We start from the raw sequence: 14,347 nt of genomic DNA, 5'->3' as shown, positions 1-14,347 counted from the left end.
TGCTGTGTAATGGTGCAGGCTTCTATCTTACCCCGGATTGGGAGAAGATGTAGCCTTAAGTCTCATTCTCTTCGTTTCTTGACCAAACAGATCGTATCGCCAGTAGGTAGCTATGTGACAGTTACCCAGGGAATCTGATGTGGTGTCATGAAAGGGCTCTGATGGCCTGACCAATCACAAATCTGGGTGAAGGCTGAGGTAGGCAGGCACCTCTGATGCAAAACTTAAAGTGATAGTCACTCTCAGGGGCTCTGAGCCTGTGATATGGGACCCTGATTATGTTTCCTCAACTTTTGTGTCATAGATGCGTCAATCACTCACCTCATGTTAGTTCTGGCTCAGCTTGGGAGCAAACTTGACGCAGGCCTTGAACTTATCCACATAGTCTTTTTATAAGCCAATTATTTCCATTGGAGGGAAAAGCAGTGGATTTTTAAAAATCAACTTGTTAGTTTCAGTAATTGTTTTTTGAGTAATAATATTTGGTCTAAATAGATTGATCAATTCCCCGTCCTCTACTGTAACTTAAATTATACCATTAGAAGTGTACTAGATACACACTTAGGGATGGCATTCTGGCACTGATTCTTTGGCTAAATGCCAGCATTTGTTCAGGCAGTTTCTGTGTATTATTTCAGGGATGCTGGTTAGAAGAGAGGTAGAGTGGGGTGTAAGATACCTTAGGGAGTGTTTTCAATAGTTTGCTACTTTTCTCAGTGCCTCTTAATTTTTTCCCTTCCCTGTGGTTTCATGGATTTACAGGTCTTAGAACTAGAAGGCTATGTAGAAGTCATTTATCAGGTGCAATGCAGAAGTCACCCTGGCAGCAACCTGGGCAGATGGATATCTAGCTCACTTTGCTTCAAGGCTCTCCATTCCATTGTGAGGCAGTTTAATGTTTACAAAGATGGTGTTGAACTGAAATATGCCACCTCTTATTTCCTGAGGTCCTTCTTCCGACTTCCAAAGTTACACTGAATAGGATTGATTTTCCTTGTACCCTTGCACATGTAAGGACCACTGTCAAATGCCCTTAAGTTTTATGTTCTTCAGGGTAACATTCCTGGTTTTGAAAGCACTTCTTGATATGACATGGTTTCCAAGACGCACACCATCCTGTTCCTTCTCCTCTGGGAATAGTTCATTGAGGACCTTTTATGATACGACACATACTCCTAGAACTGAACAAAACAAATCTGCAGAAACGGCCTTTCCTTTCCTATTTAGATCCTCTTCACTAAGCATGACCATTCTACTAATTCTACCTATGAACCCAAGACACAGGGCTGCGCAGTGGAACGTGATGGGCATTTTAGCCCATTCGTTTCATCATCCTGCATTTACATGGTTGATTATTTTTTTCTTTTTTTATTTTATTATTTTTTTATTAAACTTATTGGGGTGACAATTGTTAGTAAATTTACATAGATTTCTGGTGTACTTTTTTCTTTGTCTAACTAAAAGTAGGCTATATTTTTATCCTTTTATTTTCATCCTGTTAAGTTTGGTCAATTGAAGCAGACTATTGAACATAACTTTAAGGCTGATTGTCTCATTTATCATAGTATCCTCTAGTTTTAAGTCTTCTGCCAGTGTTCATGGCATCTTTTTCTCTTCAGCCAAAGTTGCTGATTAAAATTTGAACGTGATTAGATATTGGGTAGAAGTCTGTGACACGCTGGGAAAAACCTTCTCTATGTCAGCATTTTTCTGGAAACCTGCTGTTTGAAGAAACACAAGGGTTCTGGCCAAATATGTTGGGAAGCTTACCATCCCATATCCCCTTTGTTAGAATCACAATGCGTATTAGGTATCTCAGAAACTCGCATAATTACCGGCATTGAGAAACTCAATTGGGCATTGTTTAACCCAAAGTTTCCAAAGGATTTTGCCAATGGAACCTCTTCTCAATATATCAGTTAAACTTTGTATATGGAATGATTTTAAATTTATAGAAAAGTTACACACGTAGTACAAGGGGTTGCCACGTACTCTTCAACCAGCTTCAGTTTCCTCCACTCTTTTCTCACATTACTACGGCACATTTGTCAACTGTAAGAAATCAACGTTGGTGTGTTAATATCAGCTAAACTGCAGACTTGATACCACCAGTTTTACATTTATGTGTTTTCTGTCCCAGGATCTAGTACTAGACACTGCGTTGCATTTAGTTGTCATGTGTGATTTGTAACAGTTTCTCACTCTTTCCTTAGTTTTCATAACCTTACCTATTTTTAGAAGTAAAGATCAGGTATTTTATAAAATGTCCTTCAAATTAGGTATGTCTGATGTAATTTACTATGGCTATACTTGGGTTGTGGATTTTTGGAGTGAGTTCCAAGCTTCTTATGCCTGGGCTCCACTATCTTCAGAATGTCGTACTAATGCCTATCTCATACACACAGACACAAACACATAGTTAAACCACTTGGTTCATAGTACGGACTTTCCAGGTCCCAACTGCCCATGTCATAGAAACAGTAGGTCTGTAGAAACAATTGTGGAGGTTCCCATATACCTGTCCAAGAATTTCCCTGATAGTTTCTCTGGTCCACATCAGAATGAAAATAGGGACAATAAAATGTTTATTTTAACAAGTCTAAATTTATCAATTTATACTTTTTTATCTTAACATTGCGTCATTCTACTTTTTTTTGGTAAAATAACACTTTTAAAAATGAAATGAGGATTATCAATGATGTTGAAAGATGTTTACTAGGGCAAAAAACAAAAAAAAAGTAAAACTAATGCCAGTAGCCTGATTTGGCTTTGCAATATTTCTGTTAGGTGAAACCCAAGGAATTATAAGCACTCATCTAGCACGTTAGCAATTAAACACAATTCAGAATGCTACTAGGTAATCATGATGGCTGGCAAGAAGAGCTGCAGGGAGGTCTGGGAGGCTGGAGAGTTGAGGCAAAGACCTATAAAAGACGTAGGTCTGATTTGTGTTTAGGACATGTGGAATTGGAGATAGGAGGATGTTATCATTTTGGGGAAAGAAACCAATGTGGCCTTGAGAGAGAGATGAGGGCAGCCTGGACGACTAGGACAGAAGATGCAGGTTAAGAAGAAAGTGGAAATGGAGAAAAATAGTTTGGGTCAGGGGAAGGGAAAAGGGAAATTTCAAAAGCCGTAAGACAATCAAAGGTGTTTCAATTTAGTATGCTATAGAAAGGGAGTGCCCCTGGAGTGGAGGGGTCCTAAGGCATTGCCATTGTTTATTAGGGAAGCAGATCCAAGTGAAGAAAGCAGGATGCATTGACATAAAGAACAGCGGCTGTATTTGTGGTATTTTGAGTACACAGACTGAGAGACTTGGATGGAGTGTGGCAGCGGTAACTCAGAGAAAGGAACAGCTAGGAAGAGAAGGGATCCAAGTAGCAATGAACGTTTTTTGCTTCTACTGTACAAGGTCTGACAATTAAGTTTGCAGACTTGTTGCAACGATGTTGGTTAACTTTTTTTTTGATATCAGAGGGATTATACCTTATGAATTTGTACCAAATGGATGAACAGTTAACCAAGTGTAGCATTTGGAAGGGCTGTAAAGGTGGCATGAAAAAGTTAGACGACCTGAACTGTTCACCAACGATTCGTGGCTCTTGCATCATGGCAATCCACCAGCTCATAAGGCACTGTCTGTGAGGGAGTTTTAGCCAGTAAAGAAATAACTGCATTGGAACACCCTCCCTACTCAGCTGATCTGGCCCCCGTGACTTCTTTCTTTACCCCAAGATAAAGCAAATATTGAAAAGAAGAAGTTTTGATGACATTCAGGACATCAAGGGTAATACGACGACAGCTCTGATGGCCATTCCAGAAAAAGTTCTAAAATTACTTTGAAGTGTGCAGTAGGCGCTGGCGTCGACGTGCATAGCTTTCCAAAGGGAGTACTTCGAAGGTGACCGTAGTGATATTCAGCAATGCGGTGTGTAGCACTTTTCCTAGGATGAGTTCGCGAACTTCACTGTCCTGCCTTGTATGACATACATTTAAAATGCAATTACCAAATGATCTCACTTAGTTGTCTCATTTAATCGTCACGTCAACTTCATATAATAAGTATTTCCATCCTTCTTTATGTGAAAACACTGAAACTCATAGACGTCACATAATATTAGGTGGGTTCAAAAGTAATTGCGATTTAAAGGTAAATTGCAAAAAGCTCACTTACTTTTCAACGAAACTAATATATCCAACTTCATGCGAAGGTATGGTAAATATCTGAGCTAACTTTAAACACAGTTCTAATTTGCTCCAAGGCCTTTCACCCTCCACTGCACTCCCATTTGTAGGGGAAAACATGGTATATTTGGTGCCTGATTCTACAGTTGGTACAAAAGGAGTGTTTAATTAGAAATGACTCAAGTTTTCAAGCTGGAGACTCATTTTTTGTGTTTTAAATTTGTTTCTGGTGCACAAAGCAACATAATATTTAGACGTTTACACCCTTCACAAAATGATGACCCTCCTCCCCCAAGCTCCTACCCCTCTGACATCGTGTATAGCTGTTACAATACCATTGATTATCTTCCCTATGCTATAAACCCTTCATGTGAAAACATGTACATATATGAAATTAGAGTTGACATTCAGTATTATTCTACTTCGGCTTCAGGTGTACAGCGCGTTGGTCAGGTGCTACCAGGGTTCCACTCTTGAAATTTTAAACAGCAATAGTGAATACAATATACAACATTCAAATTTTTAAATACTTTTTAAATATGACTTCCCTATCTTTTCCCCTCACCATATTGACACATGACACATGACATATGTAAACACACACACATATATATTCGCCAATTCCCATACCTTCAACACACACACACACAAGCTCACAGTTGCTCATACACGCATAAGTACCCTCTTCCTCCCCAGTACTCACATCCTTGGAAGGAAGGATAGGACATATCAGAGAAGCACCAATTTATCTGACAGGGCCTGGTCAAAAATTTGGGTTCCCAGGAGTATCAGAAAAAAATGTGATATAATATATAGCTGTTGCAACATTATCCACTATTTAGTGCCAGGTGAAATCTAGACTAATTGTGGGGGGGGGGGATCACTGCATAAATTATGTAAATGTCTAACCATTATGCTTTACACGTGAAATTAATATGAATTAATACTGCATGTCAGCTGTAACTGAAAAACAATGATTAAGAAAATTTAAAAAAGAAAATGTGATACAACAGCAAGTAAAGGAATATTTAGCACTAAGAAAATGTTACTGTAAAAATTAGAATGATATGTACACATGTTTTAGTTTGGTCTCCCCCAGAAGCAGAATCTGCAGTAAGGATTTGAGGGCAGGTAGTTTATTTGGGAGGGAAGGAGAAACAAGTGGCTGGGGGGCAAGGGGGAAAACGGGATAAGTTTCTGTACTCTCTATGTTCAGCCACAGGATGTAGTGTTATTATTCTTTTTTGTTTCCCAAATAAGAAAATCCAGGCTCAGAAAATTTACATAGCAAATTATCTATGTGAGCTTCCAAGTGTTTTTTGTCTCATTTCAACTATACTGTGAGTGTTAAGTTCCCTTTTGGACCCACCCCCCTCAGCCCGCATCAGTCCTTCTTTGGCTGAACAATTCAAAATAAGACCACCTCATCTCCTTTTACAATTTAAGCGCAGCTTTGATGTCTCACCCATATTTCCTTTGCTTTTATAGGTTGAATGTCTCCAATTCGTTTAATACTTCCTCAGGTGACACAGTGTCCATATCTTTTAATCTCACTCAGTCATGCTCTTCTTACAGTGAGGGGCCTGGTCTCACTCCACACCACATTGACTAATATTAAGTCTGTACTAAAATAAAACCTCCAGGTCTTTAATCCTAAACTGTATTCCTTGATCTCCCTCTCAGTCTCATGCAATGTAGTTTGTAAATGGAAATGTGTCTTTTGTTTGTTTCTTGCTAGAAGTGGACTCTGTGACAAAAATGCAAGCACGAGTGTTATTGTAGGAGGTGATCCCAGGAAACCTGGGTAATGGAATCAGGAAATAAGGCAAGGAACGGAAAGTGTGTAAGAAAGCATTATCAATTACGGGTCGTCTTGGGCAACCTAAGCGTAATCCCTCTAGAGAATTTTGGGAGACCCTGCAGAATACAACTCAGAGGAATGCCAGCTGAGCAATGAGGAACTGGATTATTTGTCCACCAAAAACGCTTCATGTGATACACATATCGTTATACTTTCACTCCTGCCCCTGATAAAAAAGTACACAAGGGCATGCAAAACGTACTGAGCTAGTCCATCCAGCCATGTTGGTTGCATCAAAAATAAAAATAACAACGTGAAAATCTTAGCCAGCACTATCTCAATCTTCTTCTCTTAGCGTCTGAAATTATGATTCTTTATGTCCATTGCTTACTAACATAGCAATTTACATTGGTCTCATCTTTGTAATGGGGAGAATTAAACTCTACAAGACTCTCAGTCTGTCATCAGTGGTCTAACGTTTTATAACACTGGCCATTCCCGATTAGCTCCAACTCTGTTCTGTATTTTAAGGAGGTTTGCTCACTTTCAATGTATTACCTGCAAATATGGGCTACAGATAACCTCATGGTTATCTCCGATTGGTTCCTGTCTCTGAGCAGTAGTGTATGAAATGGAGTTCTCACTCTGACTACCCTGAATTTCTGAAGGAGGCACAACACGTTCTAGCATGTATGTTTTTCTAAAAAACTCCCCAGTAGAAATCATTGCCTCTGATTTTCTTGTCACAAAAACCAATCATTTGCTCTGGCTACAATCAGTCTGCCATTTGGTCATTTCATGCCCAAATCCTGTGTGCAAACACAGGAACATGAATTTTATTTTTCTATAAAAAATAATAATAGAAAAATGTGGTGTTCATTTCCGTCTCCAGGATCAGAAGATCTAGAACCCTGATTTCATCTCGTTGGTCATGCAATGCACAGTGCTTTCTGAGAGCCCACCACGGGATTTTCTGTGGATCAGCCTACAGGTGCTGGGAAGGAAGTATGATCCAGCAATTGGGAAGGTTATCCCGAGACATTTGTCATCTCAGTGGACAGACAGGCCCAGCAGAGCCACAGAGCTGGTCCCAGAAAAGCAGAAAAGTACTGTGGGTTATCATTTCACTCTCTCTCAAGTCCTACCTGCCCCCTCTTCCCTGGGCTGCTTTGTGATGTGGATTCACATTTCTGATTTGCTGGCTGGAGCTCTGTTAGGTTCTAGAGGGGCCTGCAGGGCTAGAGGAAGGAGGAAGGAGTTGCTCCTCCCTGCCTGCTTCCTGGGATGATTTCTCCACCAACACTCCTCCACTGCAGTGGCAGTGCCATCCCGTGACAGCAGCTGAATGCAGTTTGCAGTTTTCAACCCTTGTAGGACCCCTTCATTACTCTCCCCTCAGAAACACCCGAAACAACCATCCTTGAGGATCAGGGTTTAACTCTGTGGAAACACTCCTCTGAGGGGTTAAATTTTAAGTGGTCCTACCTCTTAAGTCTGTTTCCCTAGCCCCAGAGGTGAGTGTTGTTTCCTGTAGTTGCTCCTTCCCTGATTCCTTAGTGCTTTCTTTTTCACTTAGCGTTTTCTTTTTCACTGTTTAGTGGCTCAGTCAACAATGGTAAACCTTGTTAACAATGCTTTACTCCTAGGTACAGATTTTCCCCGGTCCAGTACAGCAGGATAACATCATTTCGTTCTAATGTTGATGAGATGCTGCAGGAGCACAATTCTCCTTGTATCAATTAGCATACTGTCAAACTGGTTTCCTTATGTGTACTTTCGCTTAGAGTAGCAGAAGCTATTGACAATGGTAAGTGAGGACTTGGTGTTGCTGATGAGGTTCCTGCCTCCTCACTGGACCCTGACTGATACACAATCCCAAGAGCACCCAGCCTTTACAGTACAATAGGTTTTCTGGAATCTCGCTAAGCAGTCTGACTGCCACAAAAGCCCACCAGGCACTCACACAAGTGTATTTCTCTGTGTTTCACCAAAGGCAACATACTCCACAAAGCCATGACTTTTAAAATATGTAGAGCTTGTACACCTGAAATTATGTAATTTTATTAACAATTGTCACCCCAATAAATACATTAAAAAAAATATGTAGAGCAACTGCAGCATCCAGTGATACCGAAAAACTTAAAATTGCATATACCAATCTAGGGCCTTGTGCCAGCCAGTCCTAATTTGATTGTCCCGTGCCCCACAGCAGACATAGAAGCCTTACAGCCTGTCTGTGATGACAGCAGGCCTAATAGTGCTCCTACTGCCATACCCATTCCACATTCCTGGGCTTCACGTCCAGTACTGGGATTGCTCCACCTTGGCTTGGGTTCCCTAGCCCCTTGCCAGCATCTTTTCCTGGAGATCTGGAGCCTGGTCTTTCTACTTGCTCAGGTTCTGCCTCAACCTCAATCAAGTCCCCTGGAAAGAAAACTGCAGCCCAGCGATTCCTGCTGTCAAGAGCCCACCCACCACCCGAATCTTCTGGATACAATGGTAGTCCGAGTCTTTTCTTCTTAATTGTTTATTTTTCTCAGTTACAGTGGACATTCAGTATTATTTCATATTGTTCAGTTGCACAGCATAGTGGTTAGACATTTATGTAATTTTTGCAGTGATCCCCGCAATTAGTCTACTACCCACCTGGAACTACACATAGTTGTTGAAACATCATTGATTACTGTCTATGCTGTACCTTACATCCATGTCACTATTTTCTGAACGCAAACTTACTAAAGCTTAAGACACGTAACTCTACAGCTGGGTCCACCGTCCTAGGGCCCTCTGGTCTCTGCTGTGCCCTTGTCCTTCCCTGCTCAAAACTAGAGGCCCAGCAAGCCTGGCACCTGGAAACACACACAATTTATCACAATCTACTCCCTTGCTAATGCATGACCCGTGTTGTTAAAAGATTGTTTCTGAGGAATATGATGTGACTCTTTGGCAAGTTTAGAAGAGTAGGTTAGGGCCAGGAAGGCTCTAGGCATGAGGAGACAGTGAACGAAGAGACATTGCTCCAGGAATAGACCCACTCCCAAACACAACCTTGCTGGTCATTGAGAAGCAATACTCAGCTCTCAATGGAAAGATGTGTTCCCACACTTTTCAGCCATACGTCTCAGTTCCAAGACACAGCCTGTACTGTGATCGTATCTGCTTTTTCCTAAGTCCCCCAAAGTCATTGTGGGGAGGGCTTAGAAATGAATGCTAAGCTCTGCCCCAAATTTCTTTTTTTTCCTTATAATGTGTCATGCCGCCTGTTTTGTACATTTTGGGGGAACAGAGCCATGTCTTTTATTTACACACTGTCTATAGCTGTTTTCTCACTAATAGGGCAGAGGGGAGTAGTCATTACTGAGCCCATGGGGCCCACAAAGCCAAAAATAATCACTATGTGGTCCTTACAGAAAAAGTGTCTAACTGCTTTGGGATATGTATTAACTATGGGAGGTGATGGATGTGTTAGGTAACTAGGCTGTGGTAATCATTTCCAGTATACATGTATATCAAATCATCACATTGCATACCTTGAGTATATATATAATTTTATTTGTCTATTATGCCTCAATCAAGCTGGAGAAAGACAGGAATTATTTACTTTAATTCACTAAAGCTCTACTGTTTTAGGATCATAGTGAGGGCCCATAAAGCCAAAGGCCTAGCGAGAGCTGACCACATCTGGAGCCCTGAAAATTACTTGTCATTATTACCTCCTAGGAATCAGAGGCTGCACTGCCTATACACGGCTAGAGCACGGGTAAGAACTTTAACATATGTTATTTCATATACTCTTCACAGGGATAACACATATTAGTTGTTCTATTTTTACAAATGGGGAGCTATACTCAGAGAAGTTAAGTAACTTGAACAAGTTTATGTGGGCAGTAATTGGTGAAAGCAGGATACCAATCATAAGGTAATCCATTATACAAGTCTTCTTCAATTCTAATGTGCGTAGAAATTATCCGGTGGATCTTGTGAAAATGCACACTCTGATTCAGGAGGACAAGGATGGAGCCCGAGCTTCTGTCTTTTGAACAAGTTCCCAGGTGATGCTTTGGTTTGCAGACCACACTAAGTAGCAAGGCCTTCCATCACAGTGTACTGTGTTGAAAAGACTTGACGGGAAAACACTCCATCTTTCCACCTAGATCAAAGCCTGAGAGACACAAATCAGTGCCCCGACTTGGAAGGATGAATTGAATAATAGCCCCGGTAAGGATAGCTAACATTTACTGACGTGGTATTATGTGCACTTGATGTGACCTGTCTCATTTTACCTTCACAACCACCCGAGGAGATCAATAGCATTGTAACCCCATTTTACAACAGAGGAAACCGAGGCTTAGTTAGGTAACTTCCCTGGTGTCGTACAAATAGTAAGTAGAAGAGCTGAAACTCGCATTTCAATCTATGTAATATAGCCTTGCTCATGATCAGTACACTACTCCCCCTTATTGCACGGGTGCAGTGACACAGCAGTGATGATTGTTGGGCCTGTCTGGGAGTGGGTGTCAGTTCCTGATTTGCCAGACACACCTACCTCACTCACCAAAAGCTGGCTCCCCCACAAGGCCTGATCCTGGCATGAATTTTACCAGCAACTTTTACCAGCATCTTTCCACTGGGGCTGGAATCAGCCTTGCTGTCATCGGCGTCAAGTGTACCACATGGACTCTGCCTCACGTAAGCCCCACCTCACGTTGAAACAGTGTACACAACAAGCTTTCATCCTGTTTCCTTCTCCCCAACATTCCAAAGTTCCATTGGCAACAAAATCCCACCCTGAACCATAGGCTGCTTGGGTGGGGTCCTGACACCTCACCAATTACCTGTTCCTGAGGGTTGAATAATCCCAAAGGCTTTCGCATTGGCAAGTTGCCTGGGACCACAGTAGCCTTTCACACCAGACTTCATGTACTAACAGCTGTGTGAATTACAGCTATAGGGTCAGAACACCTTCACCCACCGTGTAACTAGTCCTGGTCTAAGATAACCATGCTTTTTGAACTTTGCACATTAGAAAGCCTGGCTGTCTTTTGAAGTCATCCTCAACTGTCAAACTAGTTTCCCTCACCTCTCTCTCCCTTTCTCTCTGCTGCTTCCTCTTCCCAACTATCCCCAGTTACTAGTGAAGAAAGTGAGGTTTCTAAAGGCAAGTGACCTCCCTCCAATATGGAATCAATGGTTAGTAAGAGACTGAATGAGTATCTGATTCCCACTGAGTCAGACACCCTGCTGTTAGTCACATTTATATGGAAAAAAAATAGAATTTTGCATCTTTTAGATTTAGCTGTTGTCTTCTTATGACTTAAAAAATGTTAGGGAATGATAGTGGAGGAATTTTGGGGAAATTTGTTGCGCCGCACTGGGTGAAAACAGTATTTCGAGTGGGATAGTTTGATAAAAGCTATGTTTCAATTCAGTACAACTATTTTAAAGCAAGGAAAGCCCCCCCGTTGTCTTCTTCCAAGTCTTTCAGGGAAGACACAGAAGGACACGGCACGCTATGCTACAGACTAAACTTTAACCAATACATATTTATTTCTTCCCCACATAATCTCTCACTCTCTCGTTTTCATAACATTCGATTTTATTAAGGAACAGACCCAATATTGAAAGCTTAGTGGTATTAAGAATTGGTCACATGTCTTTAAACTGCTGGTATGTTTCCGATACTTCCTTATGTATCTTGAATACTGCATATCTTTAACATGTCTTGAATCTTCTAGTAGCCAGGGACAACTTTTCAATGTAGACATCAACCAGACTACTTGGGTCTTCCTTGAGAGTTTTTGGAATATTTTCCTGGGTACTTTTTTTCTTTGCCTAACTTGTGTTGTTCAATCATTGTTACAAGGTCTTCTGGGACACTTTGATTTGCTTTTTCCAGAATTTTAATTAATTCCGGGGCAATCTTCCAATCATTTTGAGTCACAAGGCTAATAGATACGCCGGTCTTCCCTGCTCTTCCTGTACGCCCTACTCTGTGTACATATTCTTCAATATTCCGTGGGAAGTCATAATTATATATGTGTGTGACATCGTCAACATCGAGACCTCGGGATGCTAAATCAGTAGCAATCAATATTTTCACACATCCACTTTTAAACTCTTCTAATGCTTGCTCACGATCACTCTGTTCTCTGTTGCTATGCAGTGATTGTACAGGTATGCCTTGGATGCTTAAATCACTGGATAAGTCATCAGCAACAATTTTTCTGCTGACAAACACGACGACTTTGTCTTTGGGCAGCATGCTCTGTAGGAATTCTTGTAGAAGAGATCGTTTTGCTTCTTCTGTGGTAACAATTATATTTTGCTTCACTGTATTTACAGCAGCTAGATCCAGAGTACCAACGTAAACAATCATAGGCTCTTTCAAATAAGATTGTGCAAGGTGACGGATGGTTTCTGGCCAAGTTGCACTTGTCATAACAGTCTGCCGGTCTGGGCGCACATCTAATAAAATCTTCATTATCTGACATTCGAACCCCAAATCCAGCATTTTATCAGCCTCATCTAAGACTACATAGGTTATGCTTCTCAGATTGACGAGTTTATTCATTTGCAGGTCATTCAGTCGTCCAGGAGTTGCAATAATGATGTCGACACCTTTGGCAATCTCTTTTATTTGTCTTTCTCTATTTCCACCACCATAGATACAAACAGTTTTAAGACCCTTACATGAATACTTAGAACATTCAGCTTCCACCTGAAGAGCTAATTCTCTAGTCGGTGTGAGGACCAGCATGCCAGGTCCATTCCTTTGTTCTCTAGCTATTGGTTGAGAATTGAGATGAATAATCCCAGGTAATAAATAAGACAATGTTTTGCCTGTTCCAGTCTGTGCGATTCCTATAAGATCTATCCCTTGTAAAACAATTGGCCATGCCTGTGATTGAATTGGCGTTGGCTTTTGAAATCCTGCTTTTGCTATGTTTTTCATCACTTCAGGATAGTGCTGAAAAGGGTCTTGGAATTCACGAATCGGGTTGGGGATTGGACGTTTTTCACCATCCTTCAAGTCATCACATACTATATTGAAATTCTCCTTTCTCCAAGTGTCTACCTGTTCCTGAGAAAGTGAGCTTGTTGCCTGGGATTCTATGTAAAAGTTTTTCTTAATGGGTGGTAAATCTGCCCATTTTCTTTTCTCCCACTCCACAACTTCTGCCTTAACGTGATCCCAATCTATCAATGGCCGAAGTTCTCTAACGTTATCTGCACTTAAGTCTCTTTCAACAGAGGATTGGGATGCAGCATTAGCAACACTGGATTCTGAACTGTAAGTTTCTTCTTGTTTTTTAACAAGACTTTCTATAGCTGCTTTGGCCTTTGCTTTCATTTCCTTGCGGCCAAAAATTTTTACCTCTGCTTCAGAATCACCTCTTATGATCTGTATGTTGGTCTTTGTCATACCTTGGATCTCTTTTATCTTTGACCCGCCACGACCAATCACCACACCAATCATACTGCTCTTTAATTTAAAGCAGAGAGGTGGTTCTTGGGGCGCGGAGGCCCTAGGCTCCAGGTGGCTGGAGGAACCTCTCCAGCTCCTGCCTCTCCCACGTACGCCGCCCCTGCCATTCCTGCCAGACCCGAGATCTCTTGGATTAGGCTCGGCCCTTCTCCACTCTGGGGCCCCGGCCATTGCTGTGTAATGGTGCAGGCTTCTATCTTACCCCGGGTTGGGAGAAGATGTAGCCTTAAGTCTCATTCTCTTCGTTTCTTGACCAAACAGATCGTATCGCCAGTAGGTAGCTATGTGACAGTTACCCAGGGAATCTGATGTGGTGTCATGAAAGGGCTCTGATGGCCTGACCAATCACAGATCTGGGTGAAGCCTGAGGTAGGCAGGCACCTCTGATGCAAAACTTAAAGTGACAGTCACTCTCAGGGGCTCTGAGCCTGTGATATGGGACCCTGATTATGTTTCCTCAACTTTTGTGTCACAGATGCCTCAATCACTCACCTCTTGTTAGTTCTGGCTCAGCTTGGGAGCAAACTTGACGCAGGCCTTGAACTTATCCACATAGTCTTTTTATAAGCCAATTATTTCCATTGGAGGGAAAAGCAGTGGATTTTTAAAAATCAACTTGTTTGTTTCAGTAATTGTTTTTTGAGTAATAATATTTGGTCTAAATAGATTGATCAATTCCCCGTCCTCTACTGTAACTTAAATTATACCATTAGAAGTGTATTAGATACACACTTAGGGATGGCATTCTGGCACTGATTCTTTGGCTAAATGCCAGCATTTGTTCAGGCAGTTTCTGTGTATTATTTCAGGGATGCTGGTTAGAAGAGAGGTAGAGTGGGATGTAAGATACCTTAGGGAGTGTTTTCAATAGT

At 41.4% G+C, this 14,347-nt stretch overlaps 1 protein-coding gene across 1 annotated transcript; it reads right to left on the bottom strand.

Moving 5' to 3' along the window:
- Positions 1-11,762: 11,762 nt before the first annotated feature.
- LOC308495190 (putative ATP-dependent RNA helicase DDX53) lies at positions 11,763-13,646 on the bottom strand (the record flags this gene model as incomplete). Its single annotated transcript, XM_081043109.1, has 1 exon — positions 11,763-13,646. The coding sequence occupies one exon, from the start codon at positions 13,644-13,646 to the stop codon at positions 11,763-11,765; it is 1,884 nt and encodes a 627-aa protein (XP_080899235.1).
- Positions 13,647-14,347: the final 701 nt, after the last annotated feature.

The sequence above is a fragment of the Rhinolophus hipposideros genome (assembly GCF_964194185.1).
Source record: "Rhinolophus hipposideros genome assembly, chromosome: X".
NCBI lineage: Eukaryota > Metazoa > Chordata > Mammalia > Chiroptera > Rhinolophidae > Rhinolophus > Rhinolophus hipposideros.
Note: the sequence above shows the minus strand (reverse complement) of the source record. Positions and strands in the feature narration are given on the sequence as shown.